Raw genomic sequence first — 25,159 nt, 5'->3', positions numbered from 1 at the left:
AGACTTGTTAGGGCAGCCTGATAATAGAGAATTACAATAGTCCAGCCTGGACGTAACAAATGCATGGACTAGCTTTTCTGCGTCTTTTTGAGACAGGATGGGCCTGATTTTTGCAATGTTACATAGATGAAAAAATGCAGACCTTGAAATTTGTTTTATGTGGGAGTTGAAGGACATATCTTGATCAAAGATAACTCCCAGATTCCTGACGGTGGTGCTGGAGGCCAAGTTAATGCCATCCAAACTCGCTATATCATTAGATAATGCATCTCTAAGGTGTTTAGGACCAAGTACTATAACTTCGGTTTTATCTGAGTTTAACAGCAGAAAATTGCAGGTCATCCAGGTCTTAATGTCCTTGAGACATGCATGGAGGTTAGTAAGCTGATTAGTTTCATTTGGCTTTATTGATAGGTATAACTGTGTATCATCTGCATAACAATGAAAGTTTATGGAGTGTTTCCGAATTATATTTCCTAGAGGGAGCGTATATAAGGTGAATAGTATGGGTCCAAGCACGGAGCCTTGAGGAACACCATGACTAACCTTGGTATACAGGGATGACTCATCATTAACATGTACAAACTGAAATCGATCCGATAAATGGGACATAAACCAGTTTAATGCGGGTCCTTTAATGCCAATTAAGTGTTCCAGTCTCTGTAGTAGAATGTGATGATCAATGGTATCAAATGCAGCACTAAGATCTAGTAAGACCAGGACAGAGACAAGTCATTCGTCAGAAGCGATGAGGAGGTCATTTGTAACTTTCACCAGTGCCGTCTCTGTGCTATGATGTGCTCTAAAACCTGATTGAAAATCCTCATATAAACTATTTTTATGAAGAAAGTCACATAGCTGGTTGGCGACCGCTTTCTCAAGGATCTTGGAGAGGAAAGGGAGGTTGGATATAGGTCTATAGTTGGCTAAAGCTTCTGGGTCAAGATTAGGCTTTTTAAGGAGCGGTCTAATTACAGCTAGTTTAAAGGATTGTGGTACGTATCCTGTTAATAGAGACAGGTTGATCATTTCTAGTAGAGATGTGCTAATTAAAGGTAAAGTTTCTTTCAGCAACCTAGTTGGGATGGGGTCTAGGAGACAAGTTGTTGGTCTAGATGAAGAAACCATCGAAGTTAGTTGGTGGAGGTCGATGGGAGAGAAGCAGTCTAAATATAAGTCAGAATTTACAACTGTTTCTGAGGTTCCTGTGTTTAAAGATACAATAGTGCCAGTTGAGGGCAAGCGATGATGGATTTTGTCTCTAATAGTTAAAATTTTATCATTAAAGAAGCTCATGAAGTCATTACTACTGAGCGTTGTAGGAATACATGGTTCAGTAGAGCTGTGACTTTCTGTCAGCCTGGCTACAGTGCTGAAAAGAAACCTGGTGTTGTTTTTGTTTTCCTCTATTAATGACGAGTAATAGCTTGCTCTGGCATTGCGGAGGGCCTTCCTATATATTTTAAGGCTATCTTTCCAGGCTAAGCGGGATTCTTCCAAGTTGGTGGAACGCCATTTCCTTTCAAATTTCCGTGATGTTTGCTTCAATTTGCGGGTATCCGAGTTATACCAGGGTGCTAACCTCCTGTGCTTTATAGGTTTCCTTTTCAGGGGGGCAATAGAGTCCAGTGTTGTTCGCAATGAGCCTGCAGTGCTATCAACAAGATGATCGATTTGTGAGGAACTGAGGTTAGCGGAGGAGTCCTCTATTATATTAAGACATGGCATTGAATTTAGTGCCAGCGGTATAATTTCCTTAAATTTAGCTACAGCACTATCAGATAGACATCTAGTGAAGGAGTTTTTGCCTAATGGTGTGTAGTCCAGTAATAGAACTTCAAAAGTTATTAAGTGATGGTCTGATAAAAGAGGATTCTGTGGAGAAACTGTTAGATTTTCAATCTCGATACCATAAGCTAGAACAAGGTCAAGGGTGTGGTCAAAACAGTGAGTTGGTTTATGTACACACTGAGAGAAGCCAATGGAGTCTAATAATGAGATAAATGCAGTACTAAGGCTATCATTAACGGCATCCACATGAATATTAAAATCACCTACAATAATTACTTTATCTGATTTGAGGACTATACTTGATAAAAACTCAGAGAATTCAGATAAAAACTCTGAGTAAGGACCAGGTGCTCGATACACTACAACAAATAGAACTGGCTGTAAAGTTTTCCACGTTGGATGTGAAAGACTCAGAACAAGGCTTTCAAATGAGTTATAATTTAATTTAGGTTTAGGAATGATTGACAGACTTAAGTCATAAATAGCTGCAACACCACCTCCTCGGCCGGAGCCTCGAGGAATGTGAGTATTAATATGACTGGGTGGAGTGGATTCATTCAGGCTGACATATTCTTCAGGATGCAGCCAAGTTTCAGTAAGACAGAATAAATCAATATTACAGTCTGAAATTAAGTCATTTACTAGTACAGCTTTCGATGACAGGGATCTGATATTTAGGAGTCCGCATTTAATTCTCTTGTCTTGTTTTGAGATTGCAGAGTTGCTGTTAATTTTTATTAGATTTTCATGCACAACTCCTCTTCTGTGGACTTTTGATTTGATTAATTTAATTAATTTAGGTGGTCGGGGGGCAGACACAGTCTCAATGGAGCAACTGATCTAATGGAAGCTCAGAGAAGCGTGTAAGACTGCAGCTCTGCCTCCTGGTCTCAACTCTGGGTTGTCAGGCTGGTTGTTGGCTAATGAAATGGGTTAAATTTCTAGAGATGAGAGCCGCTCCGTCCAAAGTGGGATGGATGCCGTCTCTCCTAATGAGACCAGGTTTTCCCCAGAAAGTCCGCCAATTATCAACAAAGCCCACATCGTTTGCTGGACACCACCTTGACAGCCAGCGGTTGAATGATGACATGCGGCTGAACATGTCATCACTGGTTAGGTTTGGCAGGGGCCCGGAGAAAACTACGGAGTCCGACATTGTTTTGGCATAGCTACACACCGACTCAACATTAATCTATCTTATAGACGTCCTTAAATCAACTAAGAGCAAGATTGCCCTGACAGCTGATGCCTGGACCAGTATTGCCACAGAGGCATATTTTGGCATCACTTGTCACTTTAAGTGATGACTGGGAACTCACTAGCTTCTGCCTCACCACCATGCCACTGGAAGAACGACACACTGGAGTTAACATTGCTGCATGGATTGAGTATGCCATGGCAAGGTTTGAGGTCCCTGCTAGCAAGATTGTGGCTGTTGTCCATGACAATGGCTCCAATGTTGACACAGTGCTGGCTGCAAACATTTTGAAAGAAAAGCATGGGTGGAATTCAGTCCGCTGTGCAGGCCACACTTGGCCACAATAGGTGATCGGTCATGCTCTGAAACATCCTCAGATCACTAAAACACTAGGAGCAGCGAGGTGTCTTGTAGAGCACTTCAAAAGAAGTGAACTAGCCTCAAGCAAGCTGAAGACCAAATAGAAACAAATGGGAATCCCAGAGAAGAAATTTATCCAAGATGTCTCTACTAGGTGGAATAGCACCTTTTACATGGTGACTCGTCTGCTAGAACAGAGATGGCCGCTGACTGCAACATTGTCTAACCCAAACAGTAACACAGAAAGGGAAACAGCATCTCGACCTGAAACCAGACCAGTCGGCCTTGCTTGAGGAACTGGCAAAAGCTCTTCAGGCCTTTGAAAGTGCCACTGTCTACCTGAGTGGTGAAACCTATGCTACCGCCTCTGCCCTGCCTCCTCTGGTCAGAGGGCTTCAGAAGTCCACTCAGACCACCTATGATACAGCTTCTGTTTCTGGCATTCCAGGCAGCTGCTTCACAGGAGACAACTGCACGCTGGTCCAGAGAAGTCACTGTCAAAGATGACAACACAAACACACAGATCATTGCAGCTGCACTGGACCCGCGTTTTCAGAAACTGAACACTGAACCTGGTGTCAGAAATTTCAAAGTAAAGTCCAATCTCTTGCCTTACAGTCCATGCAAGAAGAAACTGCAAAGAGGCAGTGTGCCAGTGAGAATGAGGAAGCCATTACATGTGCTAAGAGAACTTCAAATGGGTCTCTTGATTCACTGTTTGGATGTGACTCCTCAACAGATACTGACAGTGAGACTGCTGAACAGGATGCTCACAACCAAGCTATCACCAACGAGGCAAGATTTATGTGTTTAAATAAGAACAGTTCTTATTAATTAACATTTAACATCAACTGTAACATGCCATACTTTTTCACAAGCCTAATTTTCATCTGTTGTCCCATTGCAGGTACTGATGTACTTTAATCCCCTATCTTGGTGGAAGTCAAATGAAGCAAAATATCCAAGTCTTGCATCATTAGCCTGGTCATTCTTGTGCATTCCTGCCACTTCTACTCCTTCTGAGCGACTGTTCTCAGCTGCTGGGAACATAACCTCCAAGAAGAGAGCCAGCCTCACACCTGAGTATGTTGATATGCTCACATTCCTGCATTGCAATTTGAAGAATTTGTGAATTATACAGTCATTTGTACTGGATTTTTTTTAATTTTATTTACATTTACTAGTTTTATTTGAAATTTTGGACTTGGCAGCACTATTTCAAAAAGGTATAGTTATAGTATAGTAAAGTTATTTGTACATTATGTTTTTGTTATCACAACTTGCACTTTAATGTATTATTTTGTCAATTTATGTTTCATTAAAATAACAATTTAAAAATGCAGTTGTTTCAAAATATTATGTTTTCAAATACATGTTTCATGGGTTTTTAATTTGCTCTGAGAATATGAGGTAAAGTCGAAAATAATTGTGACTAATCGAAAAAATAATCGTTAGATTAGTCGACAACCAAAATAATCGTTAGTTGCAGCCCTAGTGTTGGCCTTGTATGGCTATTTCCTGGGTTAAAATCCCAGGTGGCGTTGTTGACGACACACACTACACATACACACGCTCACACAAACACACACTCAGACCCGCTCTCGCCACAGTGGCATTAGCATTAGCATCTAGCTGCTCAGGTGATGGCTGGGGCCTGTCGCAGCCTGTTTTAGAAGCATCATTTCTCCCTCGGCCTGCCATCATAGAGTGTCCGCAAGTAAAAAAATAAGTTTACCTATAGTAAAAGGCTGCAGTATTAAGGCTTAAAGCTGGCAGAAAAAATACAAAAGTGTAATATAAAAGTGTAAAAAAAAAAAAATATCATTCCAGCGGAGCCTCTGTGAAACGTGTCTTACATCTTCCTCGTTCCACCAGGGGTCCCCCCCACTGTTGAAATTTAACCGCCGCTGCTAAGGAGAGGAGAGGAGGAGAGGGGAGAGTGCATAGAGGGCTGTGTTTTACCTCAGACATTTATTCTATTAATTATTTTGCATTATGGACGTTTCTGAAGGGGCTATGCCCATAATGAGTCTTAGTGTGATCAGCACTCTACAGAAAATATCAGTTGAACAGGCGGTGCTTCAATCTGGTCCAGGACACATGTGCTTACACAGTGCTAAAAGAATGTGGTCACGTGTGGCCAAGACCACCACTGACTGCGGTCTGAGTCATAAAATCCTAAGGCATTCACACCTGTACTTGGAGCTGTCCACTTATGAACAGGCGCTCACAACAAATAATACCAGGCCTGACCAGCTTGTTTGTTTTAGTGCTGCATCACTAGACTAACAAGAAGCTTCTTTCCACAGGCTGTGAGACTCGATTCATCCTCAGCACTCCACCATGAAAAATAGTTTCCATTTTATGACTAATCTAACCAGATAACAGAAATTCTGACCCGATGACCGGCATTAAGAATGATTACAATAACGTAAAGGTAGGATTTTGTAATATTTTGTTTAGGACAGCAACCGATGGTTATTTTCATGCTGGTTGTTTTCTCCATTAATCCTTTGATCGGTAAAAATATTGAGAACTGTGGTCACAGTAAGCCAGAGGCCCAAGTGACACCTTCACAATGTCCAGTCCAAACCTGAACATTATAAATACAATGAAATGATTTAAAGGAAACGCAGCAAATGTCATACCAGCTGTAAAGCGGCAACCACATGATTTTACTGGAAAAATAACTGAAACCACTATCAAAATTGTTATCAATTAATTTTCTGTCAATCAACTGATTAATCAAATATAAGCAATATATGTAAAAACTGATGAATACTTGAATTTATAACAAACCATATTGTATAAGCCCTTCATTTTTGTGCAAAAAAATAATAATTTCCAGTGTAACTGGTAATAACTATAGCTGTCAGATAAATGTAGTGGAGTAAAAAGTGCAATATTTGCTTCTAAGATGTAGTAAAGTGGAACTTTAAAAGTAATATGAAAAGAAAAGGCTAAATTTAAGTACAAGTATCTCAAATTTGTAATTAAATACATTACTTGACTAAATGTACTAGGGTGCCACCAGACTGAGGCGTGCGTTTTTTAAATTTATTTTACACACCCAGATCTACTTATGTTACTCCAAATAAATGAAAATGTTTCAAAATTCACTTTTGGAAGAAGGTTTCCTGGCACCGACTCCAGATGCTCCATCCTCTGCTGATGGTTGTTTGCGTCTCTTGTGTGTTGGTGGGATGTTATCCCCCTCATCAGCTGCAATAGTTTACTCTGCTGATGGTTCTATGAAATACAAAATATTCAGTCAGACATGTGAGAATGACCACAATTACGGCTGGATGGTACAGCAAAAAATTATCCACAGGCAGGTTTAAGGTGGGTCACAGAGGTGGTTCTTTATTCCTCCACCTCAGCAAACAGCATAACACATCAGTACCACCTCCCCCAGGTTGTTAAAATGGCCCCCATTTATAGGGTGTCACAGCTAATGACCCTGGAAGATTCCATCCACAGGGATCCACTGCCTATCAACATGTTTAACCCACCATTTTTATTCCTATATTTACACCACCTTATCAGTAACAAATACACACCCTCATTTGCCTCCCCTAACAACAAAAATACACATCCCACTTTGTCTTTTTTCCTGGGGGAAGCCTTTTGCCTGCACACCCTGAAGACAAACACTGGTGAGTAAACAATACACTTGACTTCTTCACTGCATGCACTTATTGAGCAACACAATACACATTCTTAGCTTAGCTCCTTGTTGAAGGAATTAACACATTTAATATGCACCTTTAACCCTCTGTCCCGCTGCTCTAGGTGGAGCTGCGTGGCCCACACATCACCCACCTGTAAAACCAAGACCCGACCAAGGACAATAAACGTTCAATAAATACGATAAACATATCCATACAAATGTGCAAAAAACAGTGTTAAAATGTATTGTGCAAATCTCCAATAAAGTGCTGTTGCTCCTCTGCATATGTAGTCACACTCAGTCCATAGTGCGTGGTGCCATGTGTGCAAAGCCTGGTGACGATGTGCTCTTCGTCAGATTTCCTCCTCCCTCTCCCCAAAGAGAACAGTACCTCATTCCTCTGACATTCTGGACAGACAGTCCGCCACCACATTTGACTTCCCTGACCTGTAGTGCACCGTGAAGTCATAGGGCTGCAGGGCCAGGTACCACCTAGCGATGTGCATGTTGGCATCCCTCATGCGATAAAGCCACTGCAAAGACCGATGATCAGTTTCCAGGAAGAAGTGCCGCCCCAGCAGATAATATCTGAGGGTGTCGATGGCCCACTTCATCGCCAAGCACTCCTTTTCCACTGTAGAGTACCTTTGTCTCTCTGTCCAGCAGCTTCCGACTCTCCTTCCACCACCACCTCCTCTCCTTCCACCTCCTGCAGAAACACTGCTCCCAGGCCCACTCCAAAAGTGTCCGTCTGAATGAATGAATGAATGAATGAATGAATGAATGAATCTTTTATTGTCATTATACTGGGTGTACAATGAAACTTTGTTAGACTATTCTCGGTAAAAGACAATTAGTTAGACAATATAAAACATATATTAAAAAAAATTTAAAAACATAAAAGGCACACATGGAGATCAACAGAACAAGACAAGAGCAGCAGTATATATAAAATACAATGTCTGTGCAGCAGAAAGGTATCAGTGCAGCTTCAAATAATGATAATAATAATAATAATAATAATAATAATAATAAGTGATAGCAGCAGCATGTATAACATGCGTGTGTATAACAGTGACTGTTATGATAGAAGTGGGATGATGTAGGCAACAGCTCTGGGGTAGAAGCTGTTTCTTAGTCTGTTTGTTTTGGTTCCGATTGTCCTGAACCTTCTGCCAGATGGTAACAGCTCAAACATGGAGTGACCGGGTGTGGGGTGTCTCTAAGGATGCTGAGGGCTTTCTTGTTGAGCCTTTTTGTGTAAATGGTGTCCAGTTCGGGGAGCTTCAACCTGATGACGCGCTGAGCCACCTTCACCACACGATAGAGACTGTAGCGTTCCGCGGCTGTACAGCTGGCGTACCACACTGTGGCGCTGGTGGTCAGGATGGACTCGATGGTGCTTCTGTAGAAGTTGAGGAGTAGTTTGGCCCGCTTCAGTTTCCTCAGGAAAAAGTCTCTGTTGAGCTTTATTGACCAGCTGCATGGTGTTGTTCGTCCATGCCAGCTGGTTCGACAGTGTGACTCCCAGAAACTTCAGCTTTTCTACATCCTTCACCGTCTCCCCATTTATGTGGAGGGGTGCGTACGGTTCCACCTTAGTCCTACAGAAGTCAGCGATCATCTCCTTGGTTTTAGAGGTGTTGAGGATGAGGTCGTTTGCTCCGCACCACTGTATGAGATGATCCACCTCATGCCTGTAAGCTGTCTCATCCTCCTCTGAGATCAAGCCAACTACAGTCGTGTCATCGGCAAACTTAATGACAGTGTCTGAGGGGTAGATGGGGGTGCCTCTATTTTCTGCAGCACCTGTTGCAGGTGCACCATATGCTCCTCCCATGATTGGCTGAAAATAACTACATCATCCAAATATGCAGCCACACAGTCAGATAAATCCCTCAAAACATGGTCCATTAGTCTTTAAAACGTGGCTGGCGCCCCCTGGAGACCAAATGGCATGACCTTAAACAGATACATACCAAATGGTGTTCTGAAAGCTGTCATCTCCTTGGCATCTGGTGCTAAGGCAACCTGCCAGTAGCCCTTGCTGAGGTCCAGTGTGGTGATGTACCGAAAGCTGCACACTGTATTCAGGTATCTGAAATCAATACAAAATCTGAGAGTACCATCTTTCTTTGGGACCAATACAATGGGCCTGCCACTCACTGTTATTCCCAGCTCCATCATCAGCCTAATTTCCTTTTGCAGCAGAGGAATCAACCGCTCAGGAATCCTGTAGCTTTTCTACTGCACTGGGGCATCTCCCTTCAGCCGAATCCTGTGCTGCACCAGTCAGGTGAAAGCTGGTGTCTCCCTGAAGAGTTCTGGGTCAAGCAGGGGCTTCGCCTCTGCCTGCTGGGTGAGAGACAGATGTGACAGGTCCACTTCTGGGCCCTCTGCTGTTGTGGTGGTAGCTGGGAAGAACTTGTCAACAGTATCCTCCTCCTGCACCTCACGGACCAAAAGCTGCTGGTGCACAGGCTCTGAACGCACCTGGACCTCCTCAAGCAGGTTAACATGAAAAGTCTGGTATCTTTTAAACCTGTCCGGCATAAAAAGTTCATGTGTGACCTTACCCGCACGTTTGCTGATTTCATATGGTCCATGCCACTTAGTCAGCAACTTGCTTTCACTGGTTGGCAACAACAACAACAGTACTTTTTGGCCTGGATGAAAGACCCGCTCTCTGGCCTTTTGATCATACCACACCTTCTGGTTTTGTTGAGCTGACTCCATGTGTTCATGTACAAGCGCCATCATCTTCTCCAGTCTCTCCCTCATTTTTACCACATATGCTACCACATTTTCTCCTTCTGGCTTCGAACTCTCCCAGTAATCTTTCAGCAGGTCCAGCGGTCCTCTCACCTGGTGCCCATACAACAGTTCAAACGGAGAGAAGCCCGTAGATGCTTATGGGACCTCTCTGTACGCAAACAGCAGGTATGGCAGCCAGCAGTCCCAATCCGAACCTGTGTGAGACACAAACTTGCGCAGCATGTTTTTCAGTGTCTGGTTATAGCGCTCCATCAGCCCATCCGTCCCACAGTCTGTTAAAATCTCCTTGGGTATGCCTACTCTAGAAAAAAGTTGTAAAAGGCAATCTGCTACTTGTCTAGCTTTGAAAGACCTGAGAGGGAAGGCTTCAGGGTGCCGTGTGGCATAGTCGCACATGACCAAAATGTAAAGGTGGCCTGAGGAACTTTTCTCAAATGGGCCTACAATGTCCATGCCTATCCTCTCAAAAGGTGTATCAATGATGGGCAAAGACTGTAATTGGGTACGTGTAACTCCTCTAGCAGAGGTTAGTTGGCAGGTTTCACAGGAAGCACAGCACTGAGAGACTTGAGTGTACATCCCTGGCCAAACAAAGCAGCTTCCAATCCTGTTCAGAGTTTTCTGGAAAGCCAGGTGACCTGCCCATAGAATTGAATGCCCCATCTCCATAACTCTCTGTCTGAACTGTTGTGGCAGTGCTAAAGTCTCATTTTTTTCCCCTTTTCTGATAGAGAAGACCCTCCTTCACCATGTAGGTGTCATCATCTAAACAGCTTGGGTTATTTTGTTGAACACCCTCCACATCTGTCACCTTTTCAAACTACTGCTTCAGTGTCACATCTTGTTTTTGCAGTGAGCTCAAATCTGGGGGAAACTCAAAATCAAGCAGTTCTGGTGGTTAAGGAGAGCTTTGTGCTCCTTGTCTAAGTGAACCCTTTAGCTTCTCCCGTCTTCACTGTGCTTGTGACTTGTGAGGTTTAACTGGCCCTGCTTCCCAGTCTACCTCAAAGAAAGGCAGCTCTCTGAGGACTCCCTCTGCACTCTGGTGGTGACACAGGCAATGTGACTGAATCACTCAATGGCTCACTGAAATCGGCTACTGAACTCTGATCCTCCTCACTGCTCCCGTCAGGTTTGCATATTGGCGGGGTCATAAGGTCATAGAGTGTGGGTACATCATCGCCTAGAGCAGCCATTCCTGACCCCAATTGGGGTCGCGAGATGATTTCTGGGGGTCGCCAAATGATTTTGGAAAAATATAAATGCGCAAAATAATGAGCGTCCAACCGGATGTTACAAGGACGACGAGCGGTTGGTCTCAAACAGGCATTTTATTACTCAAAACCAGTTGCATGTCTGCCCTTCTCATTCACACATACAGACACGGCTCTCTCTCTACCCCGCCTCTCACCGTGGGGGGAAATAAAAAAAGAAAAAGAGAGAAAAAAGGCGCGTTGTTGTTTTAGCCACAGCTGCAGCAAGTTTGCTAGCTGGAAAAATGGAGCGATGGCTTAAAAGAAAAAGTGTTCCAGCACAAGACAGTCAGCAGCAGCAGCAGGGGTCCCAAGATCAGCCACCAGAACCACCACCTGAGAAACATATGGCACTGAGAGCTTGAAGCCAGCAAAACTAAAAAGACATTTAGAGACAAAACACAGCAGCTTAACTTATAAGCCAATTGATTTTTTTCAGCGCAGGGAGCAAGAACTAAAAAGGCAAAAAACAGTGGTGAGTGAATATTCTACAGTCCCTGCTAAGGCCCTGGCAGCTTCATATGAGGTCGCATATCTGGTGGCTCAATCGAAAAAGGCTCACACGATTGCGGAGAGTCTCATCCGTCCCGCAGCTGTAGCAATCACAAGAGCAATGCATGGGGAGAAAATATCTAACACTCTTTAACCATTCCCCTGTCAAATGACACCGTGGGGCGCCGCATTCAGGACATAGCAAATGACATTAAAGAGCAACTCATTGACAGAGTGAGGAAGAGCAAATTGATGAATGCACAGATGTGTCAGGAGATGCGCAGCTGCTGGCCTTTGTGAGGTACAGCTACGAGGACATGTTGTTTTGCTCATCAATGGAGGGAACATGCACTGGACGGGACATTTTCAACAAGCTCAACAGTAACATACAAAAAGAGAGACTGAGATGGGAGAGCTGTGTCTCTGTGTGCACAGATGGAGCTGGAGCTATGCAGGGGGCAAGAAAAGGTTTGAGGGCCTGCGTGTTAGAGGTAGCCCCCATGTGAAATTTCTGCACTGTATGATCCACAGGGAAGCACTTGCTGGCAGGTGTCCTCCAAACATCAGTTAAGATTGTCAATTTCATTAAATCACGGCCACTGCAAAGCAGACTCTTTGCCACACTCTGTCATGAAATGGGATCAGACCACGAAGGACTTCTCTTTCACACAGAGGTCAGGTGGCTTTCTCACAGCAAAGTTTTAACGAGGCTCTTTGAACTGCGTGAGGAGGTCCGCATATTTTTATCAGACTGTAGTTCTCCCCTTGCTGACTATCTGACTGACCCAAAGTGGGTCACGAGCCTCGCATATTTAGCCAGCATTTTTGACAAACTAAACAGCTTAAACTTGTCCCTACAAGGCCCAAACACAAATGTCCTTATTCTCTCTGATAAGGTCATGGCATTTAAGAGAAAGCTGAAGTGGTGGGCTGTGCGAGTGCAAGGGGGAAGTGTTGAAATGTTCCCTGAGCTTGATGACTTTATGGAGAGTTACGACATAACCATTCAAACTATGAAAGGAATTATTGCCTCTCACCTCAGAAGCCTGCTTGAAAGTTTCAATAAGTACTTCCCAAATGATGACACGCCGGAAAAGTACGACTGGATATGCCAGCCTTTCACCACCTCCACCGCACATCACCTGCCATCAGAGCTGCAGGACGCCCTGCTAGATCTCTCCTCTGACCGCACGTTACAGACTGCTATCTCGGCATGCGCACTGGAAGAGTCCTGGTTGTCAGTAGCAACAAAGTACGCAGCACTGTCAAAAGCTGCAACCGATGTACTATTTCCATTTGCATCCACATATCTGTGTGAAAAGACCTTTTCTGCACTGACAACAAAATACAGATGAATGACAACAAAATACAGATGAATACTGAAAAACAAATACAGATCACGACTCCTCAGAGTTGAGAGTGATCTTCGCGTGGCCGTGTCTAACATAAAGCCAAGAATGCAGCTGCTCTGTTCAAACAAGAGGCAAACAAAAGGCCCAGCCATCACATTACATAGTGGTTGCAGCTATTTGGCTTTGTGAAGAAAAAAAAAAGAAGACAACGTTTATAGAGTTAGGAGTTTGTTTTAACAAAACTTGTTAAGTTGTTGTTATGACACAATGTTATGACGTTCTTTTTCATGTTTAAGCTCTCAGCAACATAGATGTTTAAAATGAAACATGGGCAGTTTTTCTCCCCAGTGTGTTTTGTTAAGGCTTCCTAATTAGCATGTGCTGGTTATCATTTTATTTCATTAAAAAGAAAAAAAGTTTGCGTTAATTGTTTACATTTTAACCGGCTCAACTACCAGCAATATGATGGGATGTAGCGACCATCGTCGGTCTGTAACTCACGTGAAAAGTCAGACTCTTGTTTGAAAATATTCAAAAGTGTTTCAAAATAAAATGATAAAGAAACTAATAGCTGAAGTGTGATCATAAGTGCTTGTCTGATTTGTAAATTCGACGTAGCCTACGGTGTATTGATTGTGTGTGGGTGGGGTGGGGGGGGGGGTCAAATCAATTCCAATTTTATTTGTATAGCCCAAATTCACAAATCACAGTTTGCCTCAGAGGGCTTTACAATCTGTACAGAGACGACACCCTCTGTCCTTCGACCCTCGATTCGAGTGGGGAAAAACTTGCCCCCAAAAAAAGGCCCTTTTAACAGGGAAAAAAAAATGCGGAAGAAACCTCAGGGAGAGCCACAGAGGAGGGATCCCTCTCCCAGGACGGACAGACGTGCAATAGATGTCGCATGTACAGAGCAGATCAACGAGATCACAATGTATTCAACTGCGGACAGCAGTGCATATTGAATTGGGGGTCGCGACTTAAAAAGGTTGAGAACCACTGGCCTGGAGTGTATGGCAATGTTGGAGCTAATGCCACAGGCAACATTAAAGTCTGCCCCCCCCCACAGTCAGATAAACTTCAGCTGTAGGATAAACATGCTCATCTCCATGAATACAGCTTATCCGTGATCTGTCTTTACTCCATTTATCTCTGGGGACCAAACCGGACAAAACTACAGTCTGAAAACCTGCAGAGTCAAGTAATGCTATTTCACGCTTTCAATTGATCAGAACTGGGGCTGCATGGCCTGCGTCCCTCACTGTACCCACTGTAGCTGGCCTTGGAGCAGAATAAAGGAAAGATGGTTTAGTGTGGCTCAAAGCTGGGCAAAATGGTTTTCTATGCCCTAAACCATTACAGTGGTAACACCTGACATCGACTTTTAGCATAGCTTGTGGCCTGGGGAGTAAACTGCCCATCACTTGAAAACCATCTACCTCGTGACTTGACCAAGCCCCTGTTTACCCCCAGAGGACTTACTTGAATGGACCTGGTGGTTCTCCCAGCCAAAGGTGGCAGCTCAGCTTCCTTTTCTGGCTGATGTGACGATGCCGGCCAGGCGTGCAGCTTCCTCTGCTGTCTTGGGGTCATGCTCTCTGATCCAGATCTCCAGCTCTGCATGGACCATCCTCAGGAACTGTTCAAGAATAATAGTGTCAACTAGTTCTTTAACTGTTGATTTCTCTGGCTTAACCCATTTGCAAAAAAGGTCTTTTAGATGCACATACAGCTCTCTTGGAGTTTCACCAGGCTCAAACTTGAGGGACCGGAATCTTCTGCAGTAAGTATCAGGTGTAATTTAATATTTTGCCAGAATTGCTGCTTTAACTTTGAATAGAATAGAATAGTCTTTATTGTCATTGTCGAGGCAATGACATTTTGTTGGAGTAGCCTTCCAGCTGCCTTGTACATATAAATAAATATAAAAATATAAAGAAAACAATCAACAATATAACAATAATTAAAATGTGTGCAAAGAAGTCCAAGCCTTAAAGGGACCAGTAGTGCAATGTGTGTGTGTAAGTGTGTGTTGATGGGGGGGGGTTTCAGTGTGGGAGGGGGGTGGAGTTCAGTAGTGTAACAGCTCTGTGGTAAAGGCGTTTTTTAGTCTTGTTGTGGGGGCGCTCAGTGTTCTGTAGCGCCTTCCTGAGGGCAGCGGGGCAAAGAAGCAGTGACCAGGGTGTGTGCTGTCTCTGGTAATTCTCTTAGCCTTCCGGATGCAGCGGGTCTGGAAGATGTCCTCTTGTCTGGGGAGCTTTTTCATATCTTTCAGATTCTTTCATGTCCATCAGAACACAAGCACTGCGGGCTTTGCCGGTGAGCAGAGGGACCAGACGCACAGCCCATCCATCTTTAGGCCAGTGACAAACCTGGGCCATTCTCTCAAATGTTGTTAAGAAATGCTCAATGTCATCATCTGGACATAATGGCAGTAGCTTGAGTTCCCTCTGTCTGACAACCCAACTTGCCTGGCTCATCATTTCATCTGGGTCATCAAAATCACCATAATTTTCATCATTTATTTGTGGGCGCTGACTCTCATCCATAGTGTCCGGCTCTGTTCTTTGTTCTTCTCTCCTCATGTTAACTTGTTGCTGCATTTGGGAGACTTGATACTGCATGCGTCTCCATCGCTGTTCTTGAAGTGAGGACTCTTTCTCTCTTTGCTGGTCTCTCTCCGTTTGTGCTCGCATGAGTGATTTCACCATACCTGCTAATTCATCCAGCTTGTCTTCTGTTTTAGCATCCGTCATGGTGTCTGGAGCACCTGCTCCGCAGGGCCCCTCATCTGGTTCTTCTTGGACATTTTTCTTCCCCTGCCTTGGCATCCTTTGCTGTAACGTGGGCCCCAGCTTCTGACACCACTTGTGAGAATGACCACAATTACGGCTGGATGGTGCAGCAAAAAATGATCTACAGGCAGGTTTAAGGTGGGTCACAGAGGTGGTTCTTTATTCCTCCATCTCAGCAAACAGCATAAACACATCAGTACGACAGCTGGTGTCACAGCTAATGACCCTGGAAGATTCCATCCACAGGGATCCACTGCCTATCAACATGTTTAATCCACCATTTTTATTCCTATATTTACACTACCTAATCAGTAACCTATATACACACCCTCATTTGCCTCCCCTAACAAAAAAAATACACATCCCACTTCATATTACATTTACTAAAATACAATACACACATCCACCACCCCCACACCAATTTACGCTTGGTTACCTTTTTACTGGGGGAAGCCTTTTGACTGCACACCCTGAAGACAAGACTGGTGAGTACACAACACACTTGACTTCTTCACTGCATGCACTTATTGAGCAACACAATACAAATTCTTAGCTTAGCTCCTTGTTGAAGCAATTAACAATTATTATGCACTGTTAACCCTCTGTCCCTCTGCTCTAGGTGGAGCTGCGTGGCACACACAGCACCCACCTGCAATACCAAGACCCGACCAAGGACAATAAACGTTCAATAAATACGATAAACATATCCATACAAATGTGCAAAAAATAGTGTTAAAATGTATTGTGCAAATCTCCAATAAAGTGCTGGTGCTCCTCTTAAAGTGTCTGTGCAATTATTAAACTGTAGTCACACTCAGTCCAAAGTGCGTGGTGCCATGTGTGCAAAGCAAGGTGACGATGTCCTCTTCGTCACAAGACAATACTTCAATTGTGCTGTAACAATGCGGACCATAAAAAAAAAAATTGTGTCAAAACATTTCAGTGCTATGAAAGATTCAAGTTTTAAAATTCTGTATTTGCATTCATCATTTGCAAATGCATTTGAATGTTGTAGAACTGATTTACAATCAACTTCTTCACTGTCACTGAATTACATCCAGTATTTACCTGAAAAAAGGCTCAATTAACCAATCTTTTAAACACTGTTTAATCTATTGAAGCTCACAGGGACTCAAGCTCTTATTTAGTCTGACGTGTTAATGTTGCTTACAAAAGGCATGTACATGTACATGCTGCACTGACTTTGGTTTATTACCGCAATACATCAATTTCGCCACCATATCAGACTGGGCAAGACTGGCCTGTAAATGTATATAAGTAAAGCTTACAGAGCTTTTTATGATTAAAAAGCACTATAACATTTGAATTTCTCAACTAATTTCAATGAGCCATTTTTATATTCAATGGTTTATTACTATTTTTTTACTACTCTCAAAACCAGTTGAGAAATTACAATGCTATAGCACTTTTCACCCAGAAAAACCACAGTTCCCTTGTTTATTTGTATTCGTGCACAGGCGAGTCTTTGCCAGGTCAAATATGGCGGCGACGTTGAGGTACAATCCAGCAGCCAATGCAGTGTCTATATTTCTATATTTTTGGTTGAAGTGGTGGGCGTAGTATTCTGATCTTTTACTTTACCTATACTTAAAGTAAAATAAATAATATCACACTTACAAGGAAATATCTTTCACTGCAAATGTTACTGAAGAATTTAAGCAGAATTGGGATAATGTAATTCAAATATTTTCAGTAAAAGTAATGGTTGCAGTAAACTATACCAGGTTGTGACTGTTTTATTCTACCTGATCAGCAACAATGCCTCTGCACCCCCAAACTCAGGGTTGAAAAGATGGAAGGAATCTTTTGTTTATTTTCAAACGCTTTTCATCTACTGATCTTGTGTAAAAATTCACCTTTGCAAGAAGGTCTTACAGCACCATCTCCAGAATATGCGCCATCCTCTGCTGATGGTTGTTTGCGTCTCTTGCGTGTTAGTGGGATGTTATCCCCCTCATTACCTGCAACATTATTTTCTGCTGAAATACATAATTTAGTCAGATATGTTCTTCAGTTGTGCTGTAACAATGCTGACCATAAAGTGTCAAAACACTTCAGTGCCATAAAAGATTAAAGTTTTAAAATTCTATATTTGTGTTAATTTGCAAATGTATTTGAACGTTGTGAGGAAATGTACCATAAAAGACGTCATCTTGAATATGAGACAAAAATAAATGGTACAACAACCTACTTAAAAACTAAATAAAAAATACCATCAATAGAAGGTGAATGGTTTCCTTCCTCTCTGCACCCATCTTTATCAACACTACCCAGAACTTTGTCTGCAGGAGACATACCAAGCTTATAAATCTGGTCAAACAAAAAGAATGGTAGACAAAGGAGAATGGAAATCAAACATACTATTTGGATCAATTGTGATTTCATTCAAATTCTTGTCATGGAACTCGACCAATCTTTCCTGCTCAAGTGCCATAAAAACTTTGCTGATCTTCGCGAGTTGCAGCGTCTTCTCAGCGAGTCGATAGAACTCACGATGTAGTCTGATGTCGTGGAAAGTTGGCCAGTTGGTCCATCTCCGTGTCTGTCTTGTTCAGGACTGTTGAAAGGGTCGCAGAATGCTTTCACAGTTTGGTTGATGTCAATGCCTTGGGACACTTTGCACCACACGCATTTGCAAAGCCACGAATGCAGTCTGAACCATGGAAGTGTGACATAGCTGCAGGTCTCGCAAACATGTAACAATTGTCTTTAAGAACCCCTCAAGCCTCTCAAGGATGTCTAATGCACAGAGCATTTTTTAAGTCAGAAGAATTGGAACTGGTCTGCCTCGCTTTCCTCTGATGATAATCGTTGAGAAATGTCTGAGGTGGAAAAAAGCTCTGCAGACAGTGCCCAGTTCAAATCCTCATGGGGCTCAGATGTGTCCCTTGACAAAAATGCATCCTTCCCTGCATCTGTTGAATAGCAGGGTTTGTTTTAAACAGACCTTTGCCAGATCTATCCAGGCCTTTGTAGAAAGGACGTTCGGACAGCGCACCACTGCATTCACCTTGGAAGTCATTTAGAAACCGATGCGTTTTTTTAATTTCTTCAGTAAAGGGAATTACAGTTGGTGCATTCCACTTGGCTTCAACAATGTTCCTCAGTGCTGTTGCAGAAACCATTGCATTCCACTTTTCACTGTGCACTTGCTGGAATTCTGTGGCATGCTTCACAAGTTCCTGATCATTGGATATTAGCGCCTGAGCTTTGATGAGCTTACTGACTTTTACCAGAGAGTTTCCAAGTTTAGTTGCAAGTAACGGAATGGCAAAAGTGTTTGTGCTGCTCTCATAGCCGCATGTCACTTTGACAGCTCTGACCAACTCTAGGTATAATTAATAAAATCCTCCATCTTTGTTATTGTAAATTGTGTAATGTAAATATGTAAATTTCCTGGCATTAGCCAGCAGTCGTCCCAGTTCACACATTTTTTCTCAAGTGCACTGTTGATTTTTTGCTGTCATCCCACCTTTATTGAGCATGTGCTCTCCAAACTCACGCGGCCATTTTTTTGTAATTTCTTTGAAAGGACTGGGATTCATAGCACTGAAAACTTCCCACAAGTGCCTGTTCATATGCAAAAGCACAAGACCTGTGTATGTACACAGAGCCTGAACACGGTTCTTTCCGGGCTTTGGTTTGATTGACCCAGGCTTGAGTTTACAAATTTGCACATGTCGCCACAGAACCTCTCTTGTAAAGAGTCCTTGGCAGTACGCACAGCTCATGATATCAGTTGCCTGCACTTCTTTTGGTGGCTGTTTCAATGGGACAAGTTGCCCCTTCCCTGACTCCATGACAGCAGCATTATGAACATAGTTGCCTCTGTGACGAATATATTCTAGCTGTTGTTTTCTCTCTTTGGATCCCTTTGGAAAGCTAAGAGCTCTTGACACATCCATTTTATCTTGGTGTGCACTTTCAAGATGCCTTGCAATTTTGGCATATGGCTTACTGCAATAGACACAGAAGTGTCTCTTATTGTAGACTCTTTTGCCATTTTTTTTTGGAAAGCACCAACAACTACGCTGCCATTGGGGTCCTGACTTGAGCAGGGTTCTTCTTCAATAGTGGTGACAGATGCGATGTAGTTGATGTCCAAGTCAGGTGTTGTGCCGTCACATATGGTGGGACTCTCCATACCGCAGTCATCCAGTAAAACATAAAGAAAGTATTTTCTTTGTTTGGGATCATGGCTTTCATCACTGTCTTAAGGGGGGGGGTGGATACGGTACGGCACAGTGTCGCTGCACACAGTCTGTCAATCCGTGAGAGCGCGCGCACACACACAGCCTTATGGTACATGTATGTATAATGTGTGATGTGGTTAACACGGTTAAGTCCACTTCTGTGTGGCCCTATGAGCCTATCATGCCACTACAGCTGCAGAATGGTTTAAGCTACAGATTCTGTAGAGAACAACATCAGACCTTATAGAGCAGAAGTGTATTTTCTGTTAAGATTGGTTTCATTTCTTATCAGCAGCAATACACATGAGTTAGTTGGCTGACAGGAGGAGCAGGCATAGTGCTGCAGTTATGCAAAAAGATGAAGTCAAATACAGAGATGATCTGTTAATGTGTCATACTGGATTGGATTTAGGTTTCATAATGCAAAGACCTGATGTTTAGACTTGTGAGAAATTAAATAGTTTTCCATTGAGTAAGAAATATACTGTAAACACCATATCAGGATGTGAGAGCAAAAGGGGAGAAACCCCTTTTGCCATAAGTGTCAGAGTCAGACGAGAGACAATTGCCTCTCGTCTGGGGTGTTACAGGAAGATAGATGGTAGATGAAATTTACATTCTAATGAAGTATCAAAAGGGTCACTGTCCTGGGAAAGAGACGATCCACCAAACATCAAGGGGTCATTGTTCTGGGAAGAAATGTTGTAACCCCCCACTCTGTTTTGTGTTTAAGTCAGAAACATTTGGAAGACGGGAGAGAACACTTCAGGTCTTCGCTCCATGCTGCATGTATTAAAGAGATCCGATTCATCACGCTGAGTCTACAATTCTTCTGAGATTTAGCAACTCTCAACCTCACAAAGGAGAATTTCCCTTACAGACTGTACACTTAATTTTCATATCACTTGCAAGACAGTTGGTTGTGGTTGAATATGAACAGATGTCTTACAGATGTCTCTTTCCCTATTTTGCAGGTACTTGGAGTACAAAGCAGGACCTGCATCACTGGCAATGGCAGACACCACACAGCAGACAATACCTTCCTTTGCACAAAGAATCCACTTATATGCCCATTCATCCAGGCAACAGGCCATTACACAAGCCATCCTCCAGGACCATGTCATTGGATGCTCTCTGCCCCTGTCTCTAGTAGAAAATCCAAATTTTAGACACTTTCTTTCTGTCATAGACTGCAAATACACTCCTGTGTCTAGGACCAGCTTGACAGAGAAGCAGATACCTTATCTAGTCAGTAAGGTTAAGGATGACATCATCAAAGCGGTGGAAGCTCAGGCAAGTGTTGCGCTTACAACCGACCTCTGGTCTGACAGGAGGCTTCGCTCCTTCCTTGGGGTTACTGCGCATATTGCCTGCGAAGACAAGGACTCCTACAGTTAAAAATCCTTTCTGCTGGATTGTCGGCATTTCACAGGGAAGCACTGTGGTGAACGAATTGTAGTGAGCAGGTTTGGATATGTAATGAGCGCGCATGCGCGAGTGTTCAGATAGGAAGTGATGCTTCAGTAAAGAGTCAACTACACGTCTTGGTCTCTGGTCCGTTTGTTGTATTACGAGGTACAAATAAGTACAAGACATGGTGTCAGAAGTGACCGTCCTCGCCTCTGATAAGAAAGCAACTACCCGACGCAAGTAAACGGAAGGTTCGTTGCAGTTTACCGACGGGAAGAGAACTTTTCGCCAACTCCAGTGAAGTGAGTGAACTAGCAGAGCTAACGTGAAGCTACGTTGACACAACATCGGTCAATGATACAGAGGGGAGCCTTCGGAAAGTAAAACAGAATGGATTCTCTATTTTCGATTAGTCCACCAGAAGCATTTGACTTCGGAGACTTTGGTAGTTGGCCACATTGGAGCCGACGCTTTGAAAGATTCCGCATAGCAGCAGGACTTAATCAAAAAAGTCAAGAGTATCAAGGGAACTCCCTAGTGTACACTATGGGAGATATGGCGGATGATGTTCTGAACACGTTAGCACTGTCGGATGGGGACAAGAAAAACTATGACAAAGTAAAAGAAGCGTTTGACAAGCATTTCATTTGCAAGCATAACGTTATCTACGAGAGAGCTAAATTCAACAAACGTCGCCAGGAGCCCGGAGAAACGGCAGAAGCGTTTATTACAGCTGTGCATAAAATGGCTGAGCATTGCCAGTATGGAGTTCTCAAAGATGAGATGATCAGAGACCGCCTTGTCGTAGGTATCAAAGACCACGCACTTTCAGAGAAATTACAGCTAGATTCTGAGCTAACTCTTGTGAAAGCTACGACGAAAATCCGACAAAGTGAGGAAATTAAAAAGCAACAGCCTGTATTAAGAAGTAGCACTGATGCCACTGAGGCAAACATGGATGCAGTTGGATTCAAGTTCAAACAGAAATTCTCCCCACATGGGAAGAGTGGCTTTAAGCCGAAGGAAAGAACAGTGCAAAATTATGCAAATGATAAATGTGGCAGATGTGGAAGGATACATGAAAACTCATTCAATGCATGTTCCGCCCGCACTGCTGAGTGCAAGAAATGTAAGAAAAAGGGACATTTCGCCGCTGTCTGTAAAACTAAAATGAGAATGGAGGAAATTAAAGAAAGTGACTTGGATGAGAGAGTTGAGTCATTGTTCCTGGGCACAGTGAATTGTACAAAATCCGACACATGTTGGCAGAAGTCAGTTGCAGTGAATGGCCAGCAGATGGTGTTCAAGTTGGACACGGGCGCCGCAGTGACAGCTATCCCAGCACGCTTGTACTCAAAAAAGCTACACGGGGGGCTGTTACCGACAACCAAAAGACTGTGTGGACCAAGCAACGCTCCCATAGAGGTGAACGGACATTTTACTGCAGAGATTAGCCATAATGGAACTGTAGCAAAGCAGCAGGTGTACGTTGTGCCAGGTTTAGTGACTCCTTTGCTGGGATTACCTGCTATATAAGACCTTGACCTGCTCAATCCAGTACAGGCTATCACAACAGCGGAAACAAGCTACAAAGAACAATATCCCAGAGTTTTCACTGGCTTAGGTAAGCTACAGGGAGAATACAAAATTAAACTAAAAGACAATGCCTCTCCCTTTGCCCTCGCTGTGCCACGTCGCGTGCCATTGCCATTAAGGGGAAAAGTCCAAGAAGAGTTAAAAAGGATGGAGGAAATGGGTGTTATTTCTCCCATAGAGGAAGCTACAGAGTGGTGCTCAGGTATGGTTGTAGTACCAAAACCAAATGGAAAAATTAGAATATGCGTTGACCTAACCCGCCTGAATGAAAATGTGTGCAGGGAGCGACATATTCTTCCAGCAGTTGATGAAACACTAGCTAAACTAGCCGGAGCTAGAATTTTTTCCAAACTGGACGCCACTGCTGGTTTTTGGCAGGTGCCTTTGCACAGAGCTTCAGCCCCACTCACCACCTTCATCACGCCCTTTGGTCGTTATTGCTTTAATCGTCTCCCTTTTGGTATATCGTCGGCCCCTGAGCACTTCCAGAAGAGATTGACGCAACTGCTGGACGGCCTGGAGGGAACCTTATGTCATGCAGATGACATCCTGATTTTCGGTGCCACCCCCACAGAACATGATGAGAGAGTGCATAAAGTGTTGCAAAGACTGCAGCAGCATGGCCTCACTCTAAATGACAAATGTCAGTTTGCCGTGAAGCAGGTCAAATTTCTTGGACATGTTGTGAGTGCAGAAGGCACACATGCAGATCCAGAGAAGATCAGAGCGATTAGGGAGATGCCACCACCGACAGACGTGTCCGATGTGAAGCGCTTCATGGGAATGGTCAACTATGTGGGAAAGTTCTCACCTAACATTGCAGAGCTCACAGGACCTATTAGAGAACTCCTGAAAGCAGAAAACATGTGGATGTGGGGAGCAGCGCAGCAGAGTGCATTTGATAGAGTGAAAGACGAGCTCAGTTCATCTGCTGTCCTTGCCCAGTACAGCCCAGACAAACCGACAAGAGTGTCAGCAGACGCCTCTTCGTATGGGTTAGGAGGGGTACTGTCTCAGCTTCAAGACTCAGGAGATTGGAGGTCAGTGGCTTTCATATCCCGCAGTATGACTGAGACAGAGCGCAGATATGCCCAAATTGAGAAGGAGGCCCTTGCAGTCACCTGGGCTTGCGAAAGATTTCAGACTTACCTCCTGGGTCTGCACTTTGTGATGCGAACAGATCACAAACCGTTGATCAGTCTCCTCAGCTCAAGGCCGCTTGATGACGTCCCACCTCGCATCATGCGATTTAGGTTACGACTTATGCGTTTTTCCTACACGATCATACACGTACCAGGAAAAAACCTAGTGGCAGCCGACGCTTTATCAAGAGCGCCACTACAGTCGACAGCAACAGAGGATGACCTTGTGCTTCAGAATGACGTGAACGCTCATATCCAGGAGGTCATTCAGCAGCTCCCAGCCTCACCTGAGAAGTTGCTACAAATAAGGAGAGCTCAGGAGGAAGACCCCGTGTGTAAGCAGCTGTCCTCCCTGATCCACACAGGGTGGGAAAGAAACAGTTCGGCACCACAGTTAAAGCCCTTCTGGCAATACAGAAATTACCTGCTGATGGTAGATGGCCTGCTAATGAAAGGAAACAGGATACTGATCCCATTAAGCATGCAAAACGACATCTTGGACAAACTACACCAGGGTCATCAAGGCATGGTGAAATGCATGGCCAGGGCGCATGAATCAGTGTGGTGGCCAGGGCTGACCACACAAATCAGAGAGAAAGTACGTCAGTGTGAAATTTGCGCTAAAGAGTGTCAAAATGCCACAGAACCTCTGATAACCACACCCTTGCCTTCACGCCCTTGGGAGCGGCTAGCAGCTGACTTATTTGAGTGGAAGAAGGGTCAGTACTTAGTTGTCATTGATTATTATTCACGTTACATTGAAGTTGTCAATCTTACACGCACTTCAGCAACAGCTGTGATCGAGAAGATGAAAGCCATCTTTAGCCGCCACGGAGTGCCGGATACACTCGTCACAGACAACGGACCACAGTTTGCTGCCACTGAGTTTGCAGATTTTGCTAAGGATTACAACTTTCAACACGTAACCAGTAGCCCCCGTTACCCACAAAGCAACGGGGAAGCTGAACGGGCAGTAAAAACTGTCAAAGCCTTGCTGCAGAAGAGTGAGGACCCTCACAAAGCACTCATGACGTACAGAGCAACTCCTCTTGCTCATGGAGTATCACCTGCACAGCTCCTGATGGGGCGAAACATTCAAACACCCCTTCCG

The 25,159-nt window shown here is 43.7% G+C and overlaps 1 protein-coding gene across 9 annotated transcripts in view; it reads right to left on the bottom strand.

Moving 5' to 3' along the window:
* The window catches only part of LOC311253970 (uncharacterized protein), a 44,576-nt gene that overhangs the window by 9,443 nt on the left and 9,974 nt on the right, over positions 1-25,159 (bottom strand). Inside the window, exons 3-7 of one of the 9 annotated variants that reach the window (XR_014622109.1) lie at positions 17,564-17,686; positions 14,374-14,530; positions 7,115-7,770; positions 6,470-6,598; positions 1,741-3,843 (exon numbers count right to left, since the gene is read on the bottom strand). Coding sequence is in view for 4 of the 9 variants with exons in the window: in XM_084384406.1 (XP_084240532.1) it covers positions 7,412-7,770; positions 8,999-9,117 (478 nt within the window). In the remaining 5 variants the exon portion in view is untranslated. Of the gene's footprint in view, positions 1-1,740; positions 3,844-6,469; positions 6,599-7,114; positions 7,771-8,998; positions 9,118-14,373; positions 14,531-17,563; positions 17,687-25,159 lie in introns of those variants that run through there. The other 8 variants (XR_014622106.1, XR_014622107.1, XM_084384408.1 and 5 more) reach the window with 8 other exon arrangements.

Source organism: Pagrus pagrus (assembly GCF_965226575.1).
Source record: "Pagrus pagrus genome assembly, contig: HAP1_SCAFFOLD_99, whole genome shotgun sequence".
NCBI classification, from domain to species: Eukaryota; Metazoa; Chordata; class Actinopteri; order Spariformes; family Sparidae; genus Pagrus; species Pagrus pagrus.
Note: the sequence above shows the minus strand (reverse complement) of the source record. Positions and strands in the feature narration are given on the sequence as shown.